This window comes from Lemur catta, chromosome 21 (genome assembly GCF_020740605.2).
Source record: "Lemur catta isolate mLemCat1 chromosome 21, mLemCat1.pri, whole genome shotgun sequence".
Lineage (NCBI taxonomy): Eukaryota > Metazoa > Chordata > Mammalia > Primates > Lemuridae > Lemur > Lemur catta.
In genome coordinates this window covers 17,052,511-17,075,190 of record NC_059148.1, presented here as the reverse complement: position 1 = coordinate 17,075,190, position 22,680 = coordinate 17,052,511, and the positions used below count along the sequence as shown (strand labels likewise).

Genomic DNA, 22,680 nt, shown 5'->3' with positions numbered 1-22,680 from the left:
TTGAAGATGTAGATACTGTAACTTTAGAAATGTTCTAAAGTAAATTTCTAGTTAATTTATCCAAGCAGTATCCGTGTATATTAGAAAAACAGTAGCCCATACATGAACTATACATATATATGGACTCATACAGGCTATAGACAATAGGATTAGAACATTTGGGTTTGTGTATCTCCAGCTCTAACTTAAGTTGGGAAAACCACTATCTCAGCCAAAATGCATGTTCACTGGTTCAAAGATATCTTGATCAGAGGAAAGAGAATTAAAATCTCCCCCCAAACCTCCAAACTTTTAGTTCTCTAGTCTGCCAGGTGGATAAGCTCCAAGAAGCAACAGATTTCTATTTTTAACACAAAGCTGTGTAATTTGGGGCAAGTCGATTTCGTTCTCTGGACCCTCTCATTTCCCTCCTGGGTAAACATTTTTTCCTTCCTACAAACACATCTGTTGAGCAACTACTTTTGTGCCAGACACTGTTTTAGGTGCTGAGCACAGAGCGATGAACAAAACAAAGTGGAAGAGGACAGATGATAAACGAGTCAATAAAGAGATAAAAATGAAACACGATAATTTCAGCTAGTGTTAAAGCTATGAAGAAATTAAAACAAGGTGCTGTAACCGACTGGAGGCAGGGTGCTATTTAGAAATAGTGGTCAGTGGGATTAGAAGAAGCAGGGGAGTGGCTTGACCCAAAACACTGATTCCAGTTATAAAAAGATTTCTCCGGCTGCCAGGATGGAAGCGGAGGGGGTGGCCCTAGAGGTGCAGCTGTCCAGGATCGAAAAATGGTGGCCTGGCCCAGGGTGGTAGCAGCGGACACTGGCAGTGTGCCCTGGGGCTCCCAGCAGCAAAGCTGAAAGGTGTGTTTCCCTTTAAGAGTCTGAGCCGCAGGGGCGGGGTTGAGGGCCTCTGGGGCTAGCAGAGGGCGGGAGGTCCACCCCGGGAAGAGCCTCCCCTTGGAGTGCGCGCGCGCCGTGCGGGGGCGGGACTTGGGAGAGTCCGCATGGCTGGTTCGGGCCCCGGATGAGGAAGTGCAGGGGGACCATAGAGACGAAGAGGCGGCGGCAGCCGGAGCGCCCCCGGGTTCTCAGCTCCGTAGGCTCAGGTACACTTGGCGGCGACGGGGCTGCGGCTGCAGAGGCAGAGCTGGCGGGGCAAGCGCGGGCCGCGGAGCAGGCCTCAGGGTAAGAGGCCGGGGGCGGGAAGGCCTCGGGCGTAGCCGTCCCGCCCCACTCCACCCCGAGGGAGCCCTCCGTCCGGCGGTACTGGCTAAAGGGGAGCCCGGGCCCCCAGCCGTCTCCGGGCGCCAAAAGGAACGGAGGCTGCGCTGCGGGAGGCAGCAGGACCCAGGGAGAGGGAGGAGACCAGGTCCCTCGTCGCTAGAGGAAAACGGCTCCTCCGAGTCATGGCTCCGACGAGAAAATGCACTCCTTCAACCTCGATAAGACAGGGAGCCCCCCAACTTCTCTCCTAGGGGAGGATGACGCCCCTTGTCGTGGGCGTACGCGCTTGCTCTGCTCCCCTCAGTTTGTCAGCAGGAGACCGTCTCCCTGAGTGCCGGGGAGGGATTCTGAACTTATCCTAAGGAGGGATAAGAGATAACCGCTAAACGAGACCTTTCCCCCTACTTTGGTCAGCGCCCCCCAGGTGAAGAGTGACACTCTCAACTTGCCTAAAAGTGACAGAGGGAATCTTTCTTCCCTGTAGGAGAAGGACTCCCCTTCTTTATTTTTCACCTTTACCCCAAGATGTAAAGAGGAAGACCCTGAATCTACTTTATGATATTAGAAGTCAGCCTTTCTCCCCCTCCCCCCATCATGTCCACAGAGGGAGCCTCGCTTCTTTTCTTCTCTTTAAGTCTCCTGGTGTGCAATGAGCTCCTTTCCCTTGCACAATTACGCACATGGCTTTTGGAGTGTGATAGTTGCAAGCTTTTGTCTCCCACTTAATATCTTTGTGACCTTGACTAATTGCTTAACTTGTCTCAGTCTCAGTTCATCTCTAATTTGGGCACTTTTCTTGGAATTGTCATGAGGGCTAAAGGAGTGTTTGTGTAAATGCTTAGTACATAGTAAGCTTTTGGTAAGTTCTTGCTATTACTATTACTTAATTTGTTAAAAAAGAAAACTAGTATCTTGCACAGAGAAGCAGATTTTTCTCTGTGTGCCCCTCCCATGCTCATGACTAGTGTTCAACCCATCCTTTCCCACAGGAGAGGAAGGACCCCACCCCAGGTGTAGAAAAAGACATTTCCACTCCCCTTAAATCTTACCACACTGCACTTCCCAAATTAACAAAGAGGGCCTCACTGAAAATAATCAGGAAAAATGGACTTAGCTTTTGGAAACAGATCTGTACTCTTAAGAGGGAGGGAGAGCTAATGCCAGAAGCCAGCCTTTCCTTTGTCCATAGAAGCTATCACTTCTTCCTGACTGGTTAAGAGATGTCATCTCCCACTCCCCCGACTTGCTCTAGTGACAAAAAAGCTTCCTTCTATCTGCACATCTCCCCATTCCCCAAAAGGGCAATTCTAACTTCTTCCTTCCTCTTGCTTTCCCAAGAAAAAATAAGACTCTATACCTATGAAGAGAGATCTCTTTCTCCCCGTATACCTAGAGTGGCGCAGATGGTTTCTTTTCTCCTGTTCATTTGAAAAAGAGATGAAAATCTTTTATGCAGGGAGCCTTTGTCAGTGGAAATCAGGAGCATTTTTACCGTTTCACTCCTTACATGGAGACAGAGGGATCCTTTTTCTTCATGCTAATAAAGGGAGGAAAAGGGAAACAATCCTTGATGCTTTTGAGATTTCCTGCACACTCCATGTTGAAGAGCTGAGCCCTATTTAGTATATGCACTTCCCCTGCCTCACTTTCGGTTTGTCTTGAGACCTTGTTAAAAGATTTCTTTCTCTTCCTCAAGAAGAGGCCCCCTTCTCCACATTCTCTCTTGGAGGGATTGGCTACAATGTCTGAATCTTTGGAAAAGAAAGCCCCTTTCTCAAGGTGAAAGGAGTGTTTTGAACTTCTGAGGGCCTGATCATTATTGTGAATATTGTTCCTTGACACAAGCATGGCAGCGCCCTGTGTGAACAGCCCCTTTGCATTGAAATTAAAGGGAGGGGAGAACTTCAGACTCGGGATTATTGGGGCACATGGTTTTCTCTTCTGCTGTTTTCTTTGTTTGATTTTTTTGTTTTCTTATTTTTTGCTTATTGGTGTACACTTTGTACCTCCAGAACTTATGTTTTGGGGAATGTTTGAATGACTAAAGTAAAAGTTGCCACTTTGCCAGGTTTTTAGTATTATAAAATGTATTCTAATGAAATTGAGAGCTGCAGTGTTAATCCTTTACTAGTGGGTTTGTTTGTTTTTTTCTTTTTTCCTGTTTTTGTTTTTAGGTGGGATAGAAATTAACACTGCCAAATTACTTGCAGGCACACTAAAGAGAAGCTTTCCATCTTTTTGTATGTAAAGTGTCTTAAATTACCTCAAATGCCCTTGAGTACTTGCAGAGGGAATTAGTCTGAGCTCTGTACCACCATTGTTGGTGTCTGTAGGTGTGCTTTGCTGAAACAAAGAGAAATAGAAAAGTTATCCTTTAGAGTCTTGGGGTTTTTATGGTTGGCTGGACCCTTTAAGCTTATTTTGATTAACATGTGAAAAACAATTCCAAGAAAGTTCACATAACTTTCACTTAACACACTCTAGGCCTTGCATCTAGTAGCTGTGCCACAGGGTAGGGACTCTGGCTTCCTGACTTGGAAACCAGCAGCTAAGACTGCTCACGGCAGTACTTCTGCATTTGAAACAGAAAGATCATGAGATAATTGTTCTCAAAAAAGAGAATTTCTTCTTTTGTTGGAATAATTTTATTGCATACTCTCTATAAATATTACTCTTTTTTTTTTTTTTTTGGAGTAAATCTATTCCCTGAACAATCTAATACAGTACTTATTTGTGTCATGGTAATAACAAGCCAGTAGCAGCTAGGAAGAGTTGTTCATAAAATCTATGGTTTATTTTTTGCTTATACCTCAAACTAGATAATTATCTGGTGTCCTCACCCGGTAGGTTGATTATAAGTCATTAGTAAGGATTAAGCTATAAATCTCTTTCTACATTTTATAAGCATGTATTTGTTACTCTTTCCTTTTACTTCAAGTTTATTTAACACTTTAATGTAAAAACTTTGGTTGAGGTAGAGAGCCCACAGTTGGAAAAATACTGATAAAAGGAAGAAATAATACACGTACTTTTTTTATTGCTATGCATTTGGATCTTGGGAAATAATGGTTAGAAAAATTTTTAACATAAGTAATAGATACTGTTTTAAAAAAAGTACAACATACGGATAAGTCATTGGTGATCCCATCATGCAAGGTAACACTGGTAATATTTGGTTTATATTCTTTCAGACATTTTCCATGCGTGTATATGTGTTTTACCAAGATAAGAGTCATGATGTTTATTTAGTTCAATAAAATATCGCAGGTAGCTTTCTACATCTTTATTTTTTATTGTTCCATTGCATTCAGGAATTTAGTTTTAAAGAACTTAAACGTCTTATTAAAATTGTGTTCTATTGCTGCAGTCTTGTGGCATTACCAATATTTTGATAGATGATGATGTGAGCTAGTGAGTGAGAATTAGTTTAACCTGCTGCTCTAGGCTTGCATCTAAATATCACATCATCTCTGAGAGTTCCAGCTGTTCTTGGTAACTCAACTGCAGATTCTGCTCAGAAAGGAACCCAGAATTAGATTAGCAGAAAAAGGAGGGAGTTTTGTTTCCACAGCCAATGTGCCTAGTTGTTTTACAAGTTGAATTTCTTAGAATTCTGCCAAACAAGAGTATCAAGAGATGAACCATTTTATGTGATTATCAATATTGACTCTTTATGATAAAGATCTATCTAGTAAACTTGTATTTGTGTATGATCCTGTGTGGAACAGCATTTGGAAGAAAATCTTCGAGTAGAACTGTGGGGATGGAAGAGAGTAGGATTTATTAGAAACACCGCAGGGGGGTTGAGTCCACAGGCTACAGGTGCTAATTGAATGGTGAATGGAAGGTCAGATATGATTATTTCTGGAGTTTCAAGTCTGAGTTCTAGGATAATGATGGTGCCTTTATTAAGAGAGGCAACAAGAATAAGCATGTAAGTTTACTGAGGCCATCTTATTCATCCTTTTTTCTCAAAGTTGTATGTAGAAAAACTCAATTATTCACTGAATGGGTTGGGTTTCAGACATGTTACGTTTTAGGGGTGCCAATCTTGAGTGAAATATACATGAGGAATTGAGAGAAGGATTGGAACCAGGGACAGGTTTCTTTTATTTTTTAATCAGCTGTATTAAGATTTAATTCATATGCCATATAATTGACCAACTTCAATTGTATAAGTCAGTGTTTTTTAGTATAGTCACAGAGTTGTACAGCCATCACCATGATCAACTTTAGAACATTACGCCAGAAAGAAACTGGAGTAGCTACCACTCCCTATTTCTCCAACACTCCCAGCTCTAAGCAACTACTAATCTACTTTCTGTCTCTATGGATTTGCCTGGATTCTTGACATTTCATATAAATTAGATTTTATATTACATTATTATATTTTATAATATGTGGTCTTCTGTGACTGGCTTCTTTAACTTGGCATAATGTTTTCAAGGTTCATCCAAGTTATAACATGTACTAGTACTTCATTCCTGTTTATGGATGAATAATATCCCATTGTGTGGCTATACGACATTTTGTTTATCCACCAGTTGGTGGATATTTGAATTGTTTACACTTTTTGGCTATTGAGAGTAGTATTGCATAGGACGTTTGTGTACAATCTTTTGTGTGGACGTAGGTTTTTCGAATATATACCAACAAGTCAAATTGCTGGGTCATGTAGTAACTCTATGCTTAAAGGGACAGTTTTGAGTCATCCTCATAGCAGAGAGGCTGCAGGACAAGGTGAGGTCATTACAAAAGTGAAGCCTAAAAAGGGAGGAGTCAAGGATTAACTTTTAAGAACACTCATACCTCAGTGGTGGGCAGAGGATAGAAAGCCCAGGGGCACAGGTCACAGGGACCCAAGGAGCCCCTCTCCATCAACAAACCTGTAATATTTTAGGCAGGTCACTTTTAACATCTTCAGGTATGGTGTTAGGATCTATAATGGGCAGCTGATAGCTGCCTGACTTAGCTCACAGGATTGTTGTGAGAATCAAATGTGTGGTGACTATGAAAGCACTTGGAAAATCTCTAGATGCAGGATCAAAATCAGGAGGAATTCTGCTAAAGAGCTGGTTCAGTAGTGTCTTGTGATAATCTCGTAGGTATAGCTCAAGTATTTAGTAAGCAGTAAAGGAATGGAATTCCATTTTCTCCATATCCTCATGCAAAGAGGAAAATCAATGTATCATATTCTTCAAAGTCCCATACGTCAGTGTTTCAAATTCTCTAGAGTCCCTCAGTATGTATTCATTCAACAAATGTTTTACTGAGTACCCACTAGGCGGTGGGAATACAGCAGTGAACAAAATGACTAGGGTTCATGTCCTGAAAATAAGTAGAAAACCATCTTTGTTTTCTAGTTTGCATCAGGTCTACCCTTGGGTGCTTAGGCATGTCTCATTCTCATCTGCGTTTGCTGGCCATTCAGATTTAAATTCATAAGGCAATATTTGAATTGAGATTAGACAGATGTCTATTAAAGGTAAAGGTATTTGTTTATCCACTAATTCAGTTTATTGAGAACTTTTTGGTGCCAGATAATGCTGGCATTTGAAGTAGAATTTATTTTCTTCATTTTAGCCAGTTTGAACTGAGACAGTTTTCTTCTATCCTGTCAAGGTTTTAAACTTTTATCCCTTCCTTTGATTTGTGTCAGGGGGAACCGTTTGATGTAAAAGACTTGACTCCATAATCTACATCTGCCCTAATGCTGTCATCCGGAGTAGAGACCCAGCCAGTTCCACTTGATTCCTCCATGTCTGCTGTGGTACAGGAAATATACTCTGAACTCCCAGTAAGTGTCTCCAAAGAGCTTCATGCTGACTCTGAGCCAAGTGTGATTCCAGATGTAAAACCTGGAGCCTCATGCTCTCTTGTAAGTCAGAGTAGGGCATTGCCCTTGGAGCTGCAGAGGACTCATGCGGAAAGTTGTGGTGAAGAAACCTGGGGGACCTTGGATCATGGGGGTGAGCCTGGGCAGTGTGGGCTAGTGGAGTCCACAGCAGGAGGTTCTGTGGCTTCTGGGATCTTGGATAGGGAAGAGAAAACCAAGAGCATGGAGCTAAAGGTCTTCAGAGATCAAGGGGACCAGGTGGAAATTATGAGAGACCCCTGTGAGGGAGCAAAGGAAGACCCTTGTCAACATTCCACAGCTCCTGAAGAAAAGATCAGCCCAAGTCAGGTAAGAAATCTTGATTCAGATGAGTTGAGTGTGAATGACAGCTTTTCAGAGTAACACGTCGCATGATAAAATACAGATGCTGACAGGTAGCTTATGATTTATTCTTGAAACATATCTAAAATGTTGATTTTGATGTTAACTTTCTTTTGATGATCTTTTAAAACATTTGTGTCATATCAGACACTTGAAGGAAGCAAGTGCTCATCTAGTAAAAAAAAAAAAAAAAAAAGTCACCGAAGCAGCTGCTGTATACGGAATGTTGAGTCTCTGTGTGAAAATCGTGTGTCTACATCTGATGTTAAGAAATGATGTCTACTCCTTCAGTTTGGGTAGGGTAAAGTGAGGTATCACAGAAATCTCTGAAGGGAGGCTTTTGACCCAAGTGGGGCTCCCCTGGGTGGCTACCTTAGAGGGATCTCCATGTTTCAGGAGCTGGTCCTTAACTTTGCAGGAACAGAAAGTTGACTTTTATTTTTTAGTATCAGAGGTGATGGTCTCCAAAGGACTATCCCCTGCTAACCCACTTCATGAGAGACTGAAGTATGAATCAGAAAGCCAGTTCTTTAATTAACACACAGTGAAAAGTGGAATTATCACTCGGTAGGAATGGTCCCATTGGCTGGTCAGTATGTCTTCTCCTTGTAGGCAAGCCTACATGGGAAGTCAAATTTCTTCTATGATGTTGAAATTAGAGTAAGAGGGTTAGTTAGGGGAGACTAGTGGGTAGTGAGCTGTGATAAAGGAATATACCTGCTAAGTAGACTAAAAAACTTATTCTCTCATGGATAGTGTCCTAGACCAGAGGTCAGCAAACTTTTTCTGTAAAGGGCCATATAGTAAATAATTTGGACTTTGCAGGCCATATGGTCTCTGTTGGAACTACTCAACTCTGCTGTTGTAGCATAAAAGTAGGCAGAGACAATATATAAATGAATGAATGTAGATGTATTCTAGTAACACTTTATAAGCACAGGCTAGCCTGGGCAATATAGTGAGATCCCATATCTAAAAAAAATTTTTAAAAAGGGCCAGGCACAGTGGCTCACACCTGTAATCCCAGCACTTTGGGAGGCCAAGGCAGGAGGATTGCTTGAGGCCAGGAGTTCAAGACCAGCCTGATCAACATAGTGAGACCCTGTCTTTACAAAAAAGCTTTTAAAAAATTAGCCAGATGTGGTAGCACACACCTGTCGTCTCAGCTACTTGGGAGGCTGAAGCAAGAGGATGGCTTGAGCCCGGGAGTTTGAGGCTGTAGTGAGCTGTGATCATGCCACTGCACTCCAGCTGGGTGATAGAAACAGAGCGAGACCCTGTCTCTAAAAAAAATAAAGTAAGTTTTTAAAAATTAAAAAAAAAAAAACAAAAAACAATTAGCCAGTTGCGCTGGTTCTGGCTACTCAGGAGACTGAAGTGGGGGAGAATTGCTCCAGCCCATGGTGATCTATGATTACTGCTGTGAATGGCCACTGCACTTCAGCCTCGGTGACATAGACCCCATCTCCAGGAGGGGGTGGGGGGAGCACCAGCTGGTGGCCTGAGGGCTATAGTTTAGCAGCCCCTTCTCTAGAGCCATTAATAAATTTATGTTCTCTGGACTTCCTGTGCGAGGGTCCATTCCCCTCCTGAGAAATACATGATTTCTTTACACAGACTAAAGGGCAGCTAATTGTTAGTAAGCTTCATATATTGACTATAATTAGGAATGAATGAAGCAGTTGAACTTGACATTACAGTTCATGCTGTGATGCCCTACCTTTAAAAAATGTAGTTAAGTAAGTGAGGTAAAAGATTCAGGATCCAAAAATTTCTTATATGTTACTTCTTGATATGAGGGACTCAGTCGAACAAGAAAAGTTTCTTCATGTACAATTTGATAAAAGCATGTGTAATATACAAAAATTATGAAGTATAGTAACACAACATACAATGCATATATATGTACTACCTAACCTAAAAACTATTAATAGATTACAATCTCCCTGTTCTTTTTTTAAGTCATCCCCTTTTTCCCACCCAACACCACCAGAAATAAATCCTATTTTTAATTTTGTAAAGCAGAATTAAATTTGATAGATACAAATGTAACATTTTGTACTTGGTTCCAAAAAGTGAACCCCACAAGTAAAAAAAAGCACAAGTATTTAATGGGGAAACAGGAGACCTACAGGTTTTAGCAGGCCAATTAGAATCTACTTTGTGGTATGGCTGCAAAGAACAGCCAATTTACTCTTAACATCATTAACAGAAATGTGTTATCTGGACTGGGAGGTGGTGGTTATGCTCTGTTTTGTGCTGGTTAGGCTACAGCTAGAGTATTGTACTGTCTTTTTGGTCGCATATGTAAGAGATGTGTAGAAAGCCAGGAATGCATTTATGGATAAGAATTCACACTAATGACACAACTTGAAAACCACGCGCAATTGAAGGCTGGGCCTCTGGGTGTCTGACTTTTGAAAAAGAACAGTGAAGAGAAGTAAGAGAAGCCTTCAAGAATTTGGAGGGCTTTCCAGCAGAAGTGGTCCTGTAAGGCACAGTTAGGGTCAGTAGAAGATACAGAGCAGTAGTAGCTCCTAATCACTCTCAGGTCACAGGACCCGTATGGAAATCTGAACACTGCAGACCTCTCAGAAAAGTAGATATACCATTTGCATGCCATTTTAGAGGGTTTGCAAACCCAGACGCACTCGGGTCTCAAGATAAGAACTCTTGATAGATTGACAAAATGTAACCCAGTCAAAAGACAACTGACAAATTGAGAGAACATATTTGCAACATATATCACAGATCTTATATCACTGATACATAAAGAACTCTTGAATTGGGGAATGAAGAACCAAAACCCAATAGAAAAATGGCAAAAGACTTGATATTCCCTGTGTGTATGTGGTACTTAAACATATGAAGAGGTGGCCAGCCTCACTCATAATTAGAGAAATGCAAAGTTTAAACAACCTGAGATACCACTTTTTACCTGTCAGATTGGTGAAAGCGAAAAGTATGACAACACATCTTATTAGCAAGGCTGTGAGGAAACATTCTTATACATGGCTGGTGGGAACGCAAACTGATACAGCCTTTCTGAAGAGGAATTTGGCAACATTTAACAAAACTATAACACAGACACTCTGACCTGTTGATCCAGCACTCTCATTTCTAGGGATCTACCCTGAAAATAGACTTCCAATAGCATGAAAATATTTGTACACAAGGTTTGCTATAGTTTGTCCCCCAAACCTCATGTTGAAATTTGATCCTCCATGTTACAGGTGGGGCCTAATGGGAGATGTTTTGGTCATGGGGGCAGATCCCTCATGAATGGCTTAGTGCCATCCTCACAGTAATGAGTGGGTTCTCACTCTTAGTTCCCGCAAGAGCTGGTTGTTAAAAAGAGCCTGGCACCGCTTCCCTTTCTCTTGCTTCCTCTCATACCATGTGATTTCTGCACAGCGGGCTCCCTTTCACCTTCCACCACGAGTGGAAGCAGCCTGAGACCCTCACCAGAAGCCAACCAGATCCCAGCGCCATGCTTCTTGTACAACCTGCGGAACTGTGAGCCAAATAAACCTCTTTTCTTTATAAATTACCCAGCCTCAGGTGTTTGTTTATAGCAACACTAAGTGGACTAAGACAAGGTTGTTCTTTGTAGCAGTTTAAAATTGCAAAATATTAGAAATACACTACATGTCCATATATAGGAGTGAAGTTGACTGAACTATGGTATAAGGCATATCATACATGAAGTTCTGTGCAGCTATAATAAGGAATGAGGAGGATCTTCGTCCCCAAGACCACCTCTAGGTTTTGTGATTCACTAGAACTCATAGGACTCAGCATTTAGTTGTTCTCACAGCTAAATTTTTGACAGTGAAAGGATACAAAGAAAATCAGCAAAGGGAAAGGGGGCATAGAACAAAGTCCAATGGAAATCGGGTACAAGCTTCCAAGAGTCCTTTCTTAGTGAAGTCACATTTTAACCTCATCCAAGAACAAATTGTGACAACACATATAAATTTTGTCCGCCATGGAAGCTTGTTAGGGACTTGGTACCCAGAGTTTTACTGGGGGCTGTTCACGTGGGCATCTCTGCCTAGCACATACCAAAATGCCAGGTTCCCAGAAGGAAGGAAGGCGTTTAGCACAAACCATATTATTGTGTAGCTGCAGTGAGCCACTCTTATCATTTAGGAAATGGTGGATCTCCCCAAATCCAGTTCATAGATGCTAGCAAAGGCCAACTTTGCAAGTAGACCTTTCTAAGGATAGCAGTCAGGCCCGATATGTTGACTCTTTTCTGAAAACCAGGATATAATGAAAGATGCAAATGAATATTTATAGTATCCTCCCTTTCATACAAGAAAGAAGGGGAAATAAGCACATATACAGTATCTGCTCATTCATTAAAAAACAAAAAAACCCTACACACATGTATACATGAGAAGGATAAAGCAGAACCTGATGAGTTTGATTACCTATACCAAGTGAGTGGGAGCAGGTGGACAGAATGGGGAAGTGGGAATGGAATAAAAGGGATGGGAGGAAGTGATGCTTCTATAAGTATACCTTTTGGTGTAGTACTAACTACATGCTTGAAAAATAACTAACTAGATGACTAGCATGTGGGATTGGGAGCCCAAAATTGAATACAAGTGAAAAATGAATATTATAAATAAATAACAAAACAACACAGGGTGGGGAGCCCAAATTACTTTGGGAAACAGTGTTTTGACTATGTTCTCTTAAGACTAAAGCCAAAAAGAGAACAAAACATTTTAGTAATGTTTAGGGGTAGGACTTAGCCATTCCTAAACAAAGTAGTTAATGTATTCTAGGATTGAGCAAATAAGTAAATATACTGTGGATAATGAGAGCCAGCTTTCTCACTCTCAGAGAAAGAAATCACAAAGAGGAAAGAGGGAGGCTAAAGTGAACCATGTGGTGTTGAATTAGAATTGGAGTTATTGGCCGGGCGCGGTGGCTCATGCCTGTAATCCTAGCTCTGGGAGGCCGAGGCGGGTGGATCGCTCGAGGTCAGGAGTTCGAGACCAGCCTGAGCAAGAGTGAGACCCCGTCTCTACCAAAAATAGAAAGAAATTATCTGGCCAACTAAAAATATATATACAAAAAAATTAGCTGGGCATGGTGGCTCATGCCTGTAGTCCCAGCTACTCGGGAGGCTGAGGCAGTAGGATCGCTTAAGCCCAGGAGTCTGAGGTTGCTGTGAGCTAGGCTGATGCCACGGCACTCACTCTAGCCCGGGCAACAAAGTGAGACTCTGTCTCAAAAAAAAAAAAAAAGAATTGGAGTTATTGGTATAACCTAGTGTTATTAAGATACACAGATAGATATAGAAATATATGTGTAGGTGTGTGAGATAGGGCCTAGAAACATTGACAGACATGTCACAGCAATGAGCATACCTATTGCCCAGGTCTTGGTTTCTAAATATCATCTCTTCTAATAAAAGGAGCCAAGGCTCTTTGGAGAAATGGCTGTTCCAGAGCAGGAGAATTGTTCCTGGAACAGTTAGTGGTGAAATACTCAGAAAACTATGAGGACATATCAAAAGGACACAGGAGCCAGCTTGAAGGGGCTCCCAATGGCCAAGTCTGGAATGATTTGAATTTAAATGATAGTGATGATTATACCCATAGAATAAAACAAATACCTATTAGTCCATGTTGATATAAAACAACTGAATAAATAAATAAATTGAGAAAAAGGTCTTAAAGAATTCCAATTAATATAGAAGGATTAGCCAGGTGGTGGCACATGCCTGTAGTCCTAGCTACTCAGGAGGCTGAGGAAGGAGGATCCCTTGAGCCCAGGAGTGCAAGGTTACAGTGAGCTATGATTACACCACTGGACTCCAGCCTGGGCAACAGAGCAAGACCCTCACCTGAATGAATGAATGAAAGGAAGGAAGGAATGAAAGAAAGGAAAAAAGAAAGATGGATGGAAATAGAAAATCACCATTTGGCAACCATCACCATAATAATTATCTCAAGCAAGAGTCATCAATGGATGTTAAAGCTAGTGGCTAAAAGTTTGAATGAGAAATATTTACATGGTCTCAAAGTATTTCTCCACAAGATATTTATTTTTTAATAATTACAAAGCAAGAAATAGTAACTTCACAGTTGGGAAGCCTGGCAGGCCCCACCTGAACCAAATGAGTGCAGTTTGCCTCCCCAGGAATGAGGCACTCCCCACCGTGATGCTGTAGGACAGTGCCTCCTGATAGGACACACTGAGAAGAGCCAACATCACTTTTGTGGTCTTCCTGCTCCCAAAGTGCATCTCTAGAATCTGATCACGAGAAAACATCAGACAAACCCAAACTGAGGGACATTCTTTTTAAAAATGTCAAGATCATGAAGAATGAATACCTAAGGAACTATCCTAGTTTAAAGGAGACTAAAGGCCAGGCACGGCAGCTCATGCCTATAATCCCAACACTTTGGGAGGCTGAGGCAGGAGGGAGGTTCCCTTGAGGCCAGAAGTTTGAGACCAGCCTGGGAAACATAGCAAGGCCCTATGTATACAGAAAATTTAAAAAATCATCCAGATGTGATGGCTCACACCTGTAGTCCCAGCTACTTGAAGGCTGAGGCAGGAAAATCACTTGAGCCCAAGAGTTCTAGCTTATAGTGAGCTATGAATGCACCATTGAATGCCAGCAGCCTGGGTGACAGGGCGAGACCCTGTCTCTCAAAAAAAGAGACATGATGACTAAACGTACTGTGGGAGCCTGGATTGGATCCTGTTTGAGGAAATGGACATTATGACAAGATTTGAGTAATTTGAATAGATTAGTTGATAATACATTAGTATTAATCTACAGGTACTGATAATTATACTATGGTTTTATAAGATGTTGACATTAGGCAGGTGAAGACTCGGCAGGGAATTTTTTGAACAGTATTTGCAAAATGTTTGGAAGAAATTATTTCTAAATGTTTAAAAACTAAAATTAAAAAAATATACTAATAGTAAAAGCTGTACTTGCTAGAGGGAGACAGAACGTAACTCAATATAAGAGGAACATTTTAACAGCTAAGCTAGTCTAGCAATGGCTTAGGTTGTCTGGGAAGTCGTGTTTATGGGGAGGCAGAGTGACTGTATTTCAGGGATACAGCAAAGGGGGTTCTAGTTTGGACAAGCAACTTCATATGTATTCTTTTCTGTCTAGAGATTCTGTGATCTATTAGTCTTTGATCTGTCTTTAGCAACATTGCACAAAGTTCTTTTCCTTCAGGTGTTTGTTTTGTAGGCAGAAGGCCCACCATCAGTACTGGCTCAGTTTTGGGGAAGAGTACTCAAAGATTACTACCTATGCTGCCCTCTTCCTCTCTAGACTTAAAATCAGTCAAGGCAGAAAAGGTAGCAACTTCAAGGGAGCTTGGCTTCAATAATAAGAACTTACTCTGATTATGAAAAATAGCCACCTCGGCTTTCAAGTTATCTATTGCATGAGTCGAACGAATTTAACAAAGTCAGGTCTGGTTGGTGGATTTCCCAGTAGTGCTGCGCCAGTATTTAGAGGTAGAAGTTTGCACTTCTGCTTACCTTGGGCTCTGGTGAAACCGAACTCATTTTGTTTAATATACATTTATTCACTCATTTAGTGTCTCAAAGTCATTGTGGGTTTTGTTGTTATTAAAAGAAAACAAACTACATGATTTTTTTGAAGCAACTTTTAAATGGTCTTAAATGTTTTTTGCTTGTTTTATTGTGGTAAAATGCACATAACATAAAATTTACCATTTTAACCATTTTTTTAGCCTTACTGTTTTTATTTATTTATGTATTTCAAAATATGAAGGGGGTAAGTGTTTTTGTTACACGGATAAATTGAATAATGCTAAAGTCAGGGCTTTTAGTGTGCCTGCTAGGAATGTTTTTATTCCTCACCCTCCTCTCTACCCCATTTTAACTTTCTTTTTTTTTTTTAAGAGACAGGGTCTTGCTCTGTCACCCAAGCAGCAGTGCAGTGGCACGGTTGTAGCTCACTGCAATCTGGAACGCCTAGACTCAAGTGTTCCTCCCACCTCAGCCTCTTGAGTAGCCGGGATTATAGGCATGTGCCAACACACCTGGCTAATTTTTGTTTTTAATTTTTTGTAGAGACAGGGTCTCAGGGGCATGGATTGGTCTGAAACTCCTGGCCTAAAGCAATCCTCCCGCCTTGGCCTCCCAAAGTTCTGGGATTACAGGGAGGAGCCACCATGCCCAGCACATTTTAACCATTTTTACATATACAGTTCAGTGGCATTAAGTACATTCATATTGTGTAACCACCATCATTTATCTCCAGACTTTCTTTTCATCATCCCAAACTGAAACTCTGTACTCACTAAACAGTAACTCCCCATCTCTGGCAACCACCATTCTACTTTTCTGTTTCTGTGAATTTGACTACTGTAGGGACCTCATGTAAGTGGAATCATACAGTATTTGCTTTTTTGTAATTGGTCTTAACATTTTTTAAAGATCCACATAAAAAGTTGAAATAAATATTCCAATTGTAAGTTAAATATTTGCATTATGAAAAGATGATAAGCCAGCAAAAAATAATTCTTTCCTGTCTTAGGATTGTGTCAGAAAGTTATAAAAATTTGTAATTAATTTTGTGCTTTAATCAGGATCACCCTGTTATTGGGGAGGGAGAAGAAAGGCAAAAAAGGAGAGAAAAGTGTCTGAAAACAGGCATAGAGGAAAGGACAGCTGCAGGAGCCAGGCTGAATTGTGAAAGGACTCATTCAGTTCTGAACTCCCCTCTTGTAGGAGAAAGGGCGAAAACTATCTCGCTTGCAAAAGTTGCTAGCCAGGATGTGGAAAAGATTGGTCTTATTTAAGAACTTTGCACCAAAAATTTAAAGAGATGGGTATGTGGCATCCCTCGAGTATGACTTAGCATTGAAAACTCTTTATACCATGCTTGGTTTTTATTGTTTGTTTCTTTTTTGGTGCTTAGTTATAAGCTATAGAATGTTAAAACTTTTTATAGATTTTGCTTTCCTCGCCCCCCAACAATGGTAGATCTGCTTGGGTTGTAAAAGCTTTGGCTGTAGGATACCGTAATTTAGTTGTGTTCAACACAGACACAGAAAAAGTTCGGAATTGTCTTTTAGCTGTAACATATGATGGCCCAGTATGCATTTTTTGACAGATATATGGAGAGCGAATATGAAGTAAGGAAGCAAAGTGACTGTTGAGCCCTTGAAGCATGTTACGCTGCTGGGGAATCTTGTTTGTAATGGTGTGTTCGTAAGAGACCCAGTCTCGTGCCATGTGTATGTATTTACTTAAATGAAAGGTGGTTGCATTAAATGTCCATGAAGCTTACTACTTCTAACCCTGAGAGTCTTTGATCCTAAGGGAAGTTTGCAATACTACGAAGGAGCTTGCTGTTTGCTTAAAAGGAAGTCTTGTTGGAAAGAATTCAATTTTCAGTGATTTAAAGATGAAAACCCTGGGCTTCATGCTCTAAGTAGTAAAATTGGTGGCCATAAGCTGTTCTCTGGGTCTGCCAGGGCACCAGTGTCCCTGTAATGGTTTGCCCATGGTTGTCATCTTATGTTTTGAACAGTGTGTGACAGAGAAGTACCCAAAGCACATTGCTGAGACTTAAGATGGAACTTCCTCTTAATTATTTCAGCAGTTCCCTTAGAAAATTCATTGTGAAGGGATATTATATACCTTACCTGGCTATATGATCATTACCTTATTTAAAGTCACTAGTTGCTTCTCTGAATTGAGATATGTGGAGGAAAATTCTTTTTTAAACTGTGCAAAGGTAACTTAAAAGTTACTGTTTTATAGTTGTTCCTTTTTATAATAGATATGCAAGGCTAGGAAACTGAAAGATCTATCTGAGATATAAAAGTTTCTTTCATTTTCTGAGTATTCTTAGCTATGAGAGTAATCATGGGTATTTCCTCAAATGTCAGGAAGTAGGAAGTATCACATTTTGGCCCTGTGATTGCGTAATTCAGTGTGCAGTCCTATCTGTAGATGGGGCTATGGCTGCCCTTCCCTTGCAGATCTCCGTCTGCCTCCAGCTTGGGAAGCTTAGGTTTGGATGAGCTCAGAGATGTTTGGTTATAAGCAGAGCTAAAGGCTCAGAAATACATCAGGCCCTGAGGAGCTTACAACCACCTGCTTATAACAACTGAAGAGCTGGATGTATATTCATTTCCCTCCAGGTATTTTTTTTTTCTGCTCTAAACTAGTCTCATGGGAATGAGTCAGAGAATTGCATCCTTTCTGGGACATACAGTCAACTTTTTTTTTTTTTCTGAGACATGGTCTCACTCTGTTGCCAGAGCTTGAGTGCAGTGGTGTCAATCATAGCTCACTGCAACCTCAAACTCCTGGGCTCAAGCAATCCTCCTGCCTCAGCCTCCTGAATAGCTGGGAGTACAGGCACACACCATCACGCCTGGCTAATTTTTTCTATTTTTAGTAGAGACAGGGTCTCACTCTTGCTCAGGCTGGTCTTGAACTCCTGAGCTCAAGTGATCCTCCTGCCTTGGCCTCCCAGAGTACTGGGAGTACAGGCATGAGCCACCGTGCCTGGCCAGGGTCCAACTTTTAATGGGAACTAAGACCACAGATGAATAGTAATAGTGGTTTTCAGGACTCTCCTAAAATCTGCCGAAACTTTGGAGGAGTATCATGAATTGATTTTGATTCCAAAACAGTGGGCAAGTGGGCGACATGTTGAGTCCATGAGGCAGAGAATGGGTTTGTTGTCAATTTGAAAAACAAATTGCACTATTATGTGGAATTTCTTGTGTTATATATTAATAGTATAAATATTGTAGGAAAAGGAAATTGTGTCTGATAAACATCTGCAAGTGTTCATTATATGATTGGCTGACTTGAAGTGGGGGATGGGTTTACAAAGGATTGTTGTGAGGACGTGTCCATTGCATGCAAGTGAGTTGTTCTGTTCCCTCATCTGCAGTTAGGGACCCAGACTTGCAGAGCTCCCACCTGATCTGGAGGTTGCCCACCACCATGGTAGGGGTGGAAGGTTCTCAACCTCGTACTCTTTCCTTATCAATCCAATATTATGTGTGATTATATCTGAGACCTCAAACCTTTCAGAGTTTCCAGCCTTCCTGTGATGCTGGAATTTTCCTTAACTCAGAACCTTTAAAGAAGAGTCAACAAGGCAGGGAGAGAGTGGGATGACTCACTCCTTGCTGCTTTTTCTCCCCCGCCCTGTTAGGAATCGTCACTAACCAAAGAGAAGGGGACATGGCTGAAGCATTGGGCTTGGCACTCCACCGGGTATTTTGGGGCCTCCAGCTAGGGACACCTCCTTAGAGCGACAGGTGGGGCAGAACTAAAATTTCGGCAACCACTGGTAGGGCGAGGCCAGTAAGGGTTAATTGCACAAGCTCACCAAAGCCCTCTGGGATCTGAAGGAACCTGTATGTTGCTAACTTGAGCTCCACAGTCACTTTACAGAGGCTCTTGTAGCCCCAGAATAGCTTATGGTAGTCATTCCAGATGACATACTGGAATCTTGGTGACAGCTCTATTTGCTTTTCTCACGGAAAGGAATAACAGGTGTCTATAGTCTCGTGAAGGATGGAAGCTTCTGTTCACAGAGTACCCTATCCTGTCAGGGTATCTTGCTAGGTGTTTTATGTGATTTCCATTTATTCTTACAACCACCTGTAAGGTTACTCTCAGCTCTATATAGTTAGTAGGTGTGACTCCTAGGGTTAGAATAGAGCTCTGACTGCTCATCCTGTAATCTTTTACTCCAGCACTCTGCCTTTTCCATAAAATATTAACCTGAAAGAATATTTTAAGTAGTATCCTCACACCTTAAACATACAACCCGGGCACTGGAAAAGCAGAGAGTAGTATCATGTTGGAGAAAGGATTAAATGTAACGACAAAGAAATGTTTCTTAACCTTTTATTTTTTTTTTTAGAGATGGGGTTTCACTGTGTTGCCCAGGCTGGCCTCGAACTCCCGGACTCCAGTGATCCTCCTGCCTCAGCCTTCTGAGTAGTTGAACTGCAGGCTCATGCCACTGTGCCCGGCTGTTTTCTCGACTTTTATTTTGAAATAATTTGAGACTTACAGAAAAGTTGCAAAATTAATACAAAGAAGTCTCATAAACCCCTCGTGCAGATTCCTCCCATATTAACATTTTACCATATTTGCATTATTAACATTTTACCATATTTGCATTATTAACATTTTACCATATTTGCATTATTAACATTTTACCATATTTGCATTTTTTCCTCAATAATTTAAGAGTACAGTCATAGACATCATACCTAAATACTTCAATGTGTATTTCCTAGCAAACAAGAACATTCTGTTACATGACCGTAGTATATTAATCAGTATCAGGAAACTAACACTGATCCAAGTACTTTAATCTGCAGACTATATTCAAATTTGGCTAGTTGTCCCACTGCTGACTTTGTAGCAAAGGAAAAGAAAAACGTATTTTATTTTTCTGGTCCAGGATAAATGTAGGACCGCTTGTGGCATTCATTTGTCATGTCTCTTTAGTGTCCTTTAGTCTGGAACAGTTCCTCAGCCCATGACCTTGATACTTTTGAAGAATACAGGCTATTTATTTTGTAGAATTTCCTTCAATTTGGGTTTATCTGATGTTTCCTCGGGATTAGATTCTGGTTATGCATTTTGGGGCAGGAATACCACCGAAGTGATGTTGGCTCTTCCCAGTGTGTCCTATCAGGAGGCTGCTGGTACTGGGGATGCCTCATTCCTGGGGAGGAGAACTGTGATCCCTTGGTTTGGGTGGGGTCTGTCAGGTTCCTCCACTGTAAAGTTACTATTTTCCCCTTTGTGATTAATTAGTATCTTCTGGGGAGATATTTTGAGACTATGTAAATATTTCTTTTTCTCATTCAAAGGTTTAGCCCTGAGTTTTGTTTGGTTTTTTGTTTGTTTGTGTGTTTTTCTCCTGGATGTTCCTTGCCAATAGCCCTGAGTTTTAATGTCAATTGATGATTCTTGTTTGAGATAATTATTACTGTGATGGTTCTCAAATGGTATTTTCTAATTCCATCATTCCTTCTGTGGTAAGAGCTTTTTCTTCTCTCATTGACAAATAATTTCAACCTGCCATCATGCTAGAATTTGGACTTTTTTTTTTGTTTTTTTTTTTTTGTTTTTTTGCCAAATATGGTGTGTTACACATAAGTTATCTGGGAGATACGTGTTTTCAAGTTCATGCTCTGTAAAAGTATTCCATACTAAAGTTTCAATACAAAGTGAAAGAATAATCCTGCTTCATATATTCATGTAGAACAGTCCATTCTGGTTGTCATCTCTCAAGTCCAATGATGATGTTTTATTTCTGTCCATGTCAATCTGCATTTGCCATTGCATACATCTTCCTTCCCCCTCCTGGGTTCTGTTTCTACCAGTAGAACTTTGTTTAGAGCCCACATGGCTTTTGCTTTTTTTTTTTTTTTCAGTGCTTATAAGAATTAAGAAAAAAATTATATGAGGTTGTAGCAGTGATTTCACTGATCTGCAGCTTCAGATGAGTACAGTGTCAGAATCTTTTACTTAATCAAATCAGCGAGAAAAAAACTAGGAGGGGGGCCCTTAGGACAGAGGAAAATAGGTGACCCAGAAGGAGAGTTTAGGGTAAGCAGCCATCTGTGGTTGGTCAGAGTCTCCGAGCTAGTAAGTCTGATAGAAGGCTTACCTCCTGGGGCCCCAGGGCAGTTGCCACAAGGTGCACTTTCTACCACTGGCTGCCCCTTCCTGTTCTTCTGAATTTCTTCTGTAGGAGGAAACTGATTGTCACTGATGGTCTCCCTTTTTCTCTTCTCCCCTTCTCCTCTTCTCCCCTTCTCTGATGAAGGAGGATGAAAAAAACCTTCTAAGAAGTCTATTATGAAGTGAATTATGATATCTAGAATGATTAGGGACTAGGAAAAATCTGATTTCTTGATACTTTTCTTTCAGATGAAATTAAAATTGCATTGCAGCAATTTATTTCTTGATTCAGAAGGCATTTATAGGGTTTGTTTGGATCTGCAGGTTGGCATTTTAAACCCCTATTATTGTCCAACCTTGAAAATCTTGGCTTTTCAAGCTCAAATTATAGAGAAGTAGAACTTTTTGTTGATTATACTTACTTAAATTTGAGGTTTCCTTCAGTTCCCAATCCTTGTGACTGCTAGCAAATTTCCTGGAGTCTTAAAGAAGTCTCTCAAAGGGTAACTAATATTCACAAGCTCAGGTATCTCTGAATCCTCCCTGACCGCTGGATTTTCTTACTGCAGGAGGATCTCCTGATGCAGTCCAGCAAAGAACTTTTGTGTGCGGACCTCCCTGAAGATTTTCTAAGGAGCAAAGGTATTTATTTCTCTCAAGTCTTTTCCTTTTTCTACTTACTACACACACTGTTTTAGTTCCCAGTTTTGGGCCAGGTGTGGTGGCTCATGCCTGTAATCCCAGCATTTTGGGAGGCCAGAGCAGGTGGATTGCTTGAGGCCAGTTCAAGACCAGCCGGGGCAACAGAGTGAAACCCCGTGTCTACAAAAAATAAAAAGAATTAGCTAAGTGTGGTGGCACGCGCCTGTAATCCCAGCTACTTGGGAGGCTGAGGCAAGGAGGGTCGCTTGAGTCCAGGAGTTCAAGGCTACAAGTGAGCTGTGATCCCACCACTGCACTCCAGCCTAGGCAACAGAGCGAGATCCTGTCTGTTAAAAAAAAAAAAAACCAAAACACAGTTTCCAGTTTACGTTTTGCATTGAGAATATAAGCGTTAGAGGTCCCTGCCTTGTAAGATGGACTTAACTGTAGAAATTTCTTGATACTGCCCATGATGTACTTGAACACACCTAGTATTATCAAGCAGTGCCTTGTTTTTGACAGTAGTTTGCTTCCCACTTACTTGTTCCATAGTGAATCCTCCCTCCATCAACAGTGTGTTGAACCTTTATTGCTGATGTAAAATCTTGTGTTTGATTTTATATCATCAAATATATATGCCTGTTTGGAAGGCTTAATGGGACGGGAGGAATTCACCTGGTGTAGTTCAGCACATGGGAGCGCATCCTGTTCTTTTTCCCTGGGGTCAGGTATGAGAGAAAATGTTTTACTCCAGGTCACCTTGAGAGTTTTCAAGGCAGTTTCATTTCCATTATCTCATTTTGCTCCTCAACACAATGGTTGGGTATAGGCATCTGCAATATTACTTTTAGTTTGATTGAGGAGGAAACTGAGGCTCAAAAGAGAGTAGCAGAGCTA

At 41.1% G+C, this 22,680-nt stretch overlaps 1 protein-coding gene across 7 annotated transcripts in view; it reads left to right on the top strand.

The window, feature by feature from the left end:
* Positions 1–1,024: 1,024 nt before the first annotated feature.
* PRR14L (proline rich 14 like) overlaps positions 1,025–22,680 on the top strand; it is a 60,177-nt gene continuing 38,521 nt past the window's right edge. For 2 of the 7 annotated variants that reach the window (XR_006730677.1, XM_045534545.1), the window contains exons 1-3: positions 1,066–1,184; positions 6,883–7,407; positions 21,711–21,783. Coding sequence is in view for 5 of the 7 variants with exons in the window: in XM_045534545.1 (XP_045390501.1) it covers positions 6,934–7,407; positions 21,711–21,783 (547 nt within the window). In the remaining 2 variants the exon portion in view is untranslated. Of the gene's footprint in view, positions 1,185–6,817; positions 7,408–21,710; positions 21,784–22,680 lie in introns of those variants that run through there. The other 5 variants (XM_045534546.1, XM_045534550.1, XM_045534549.1 and 2 more) reach the window with 5 other exon arrangements.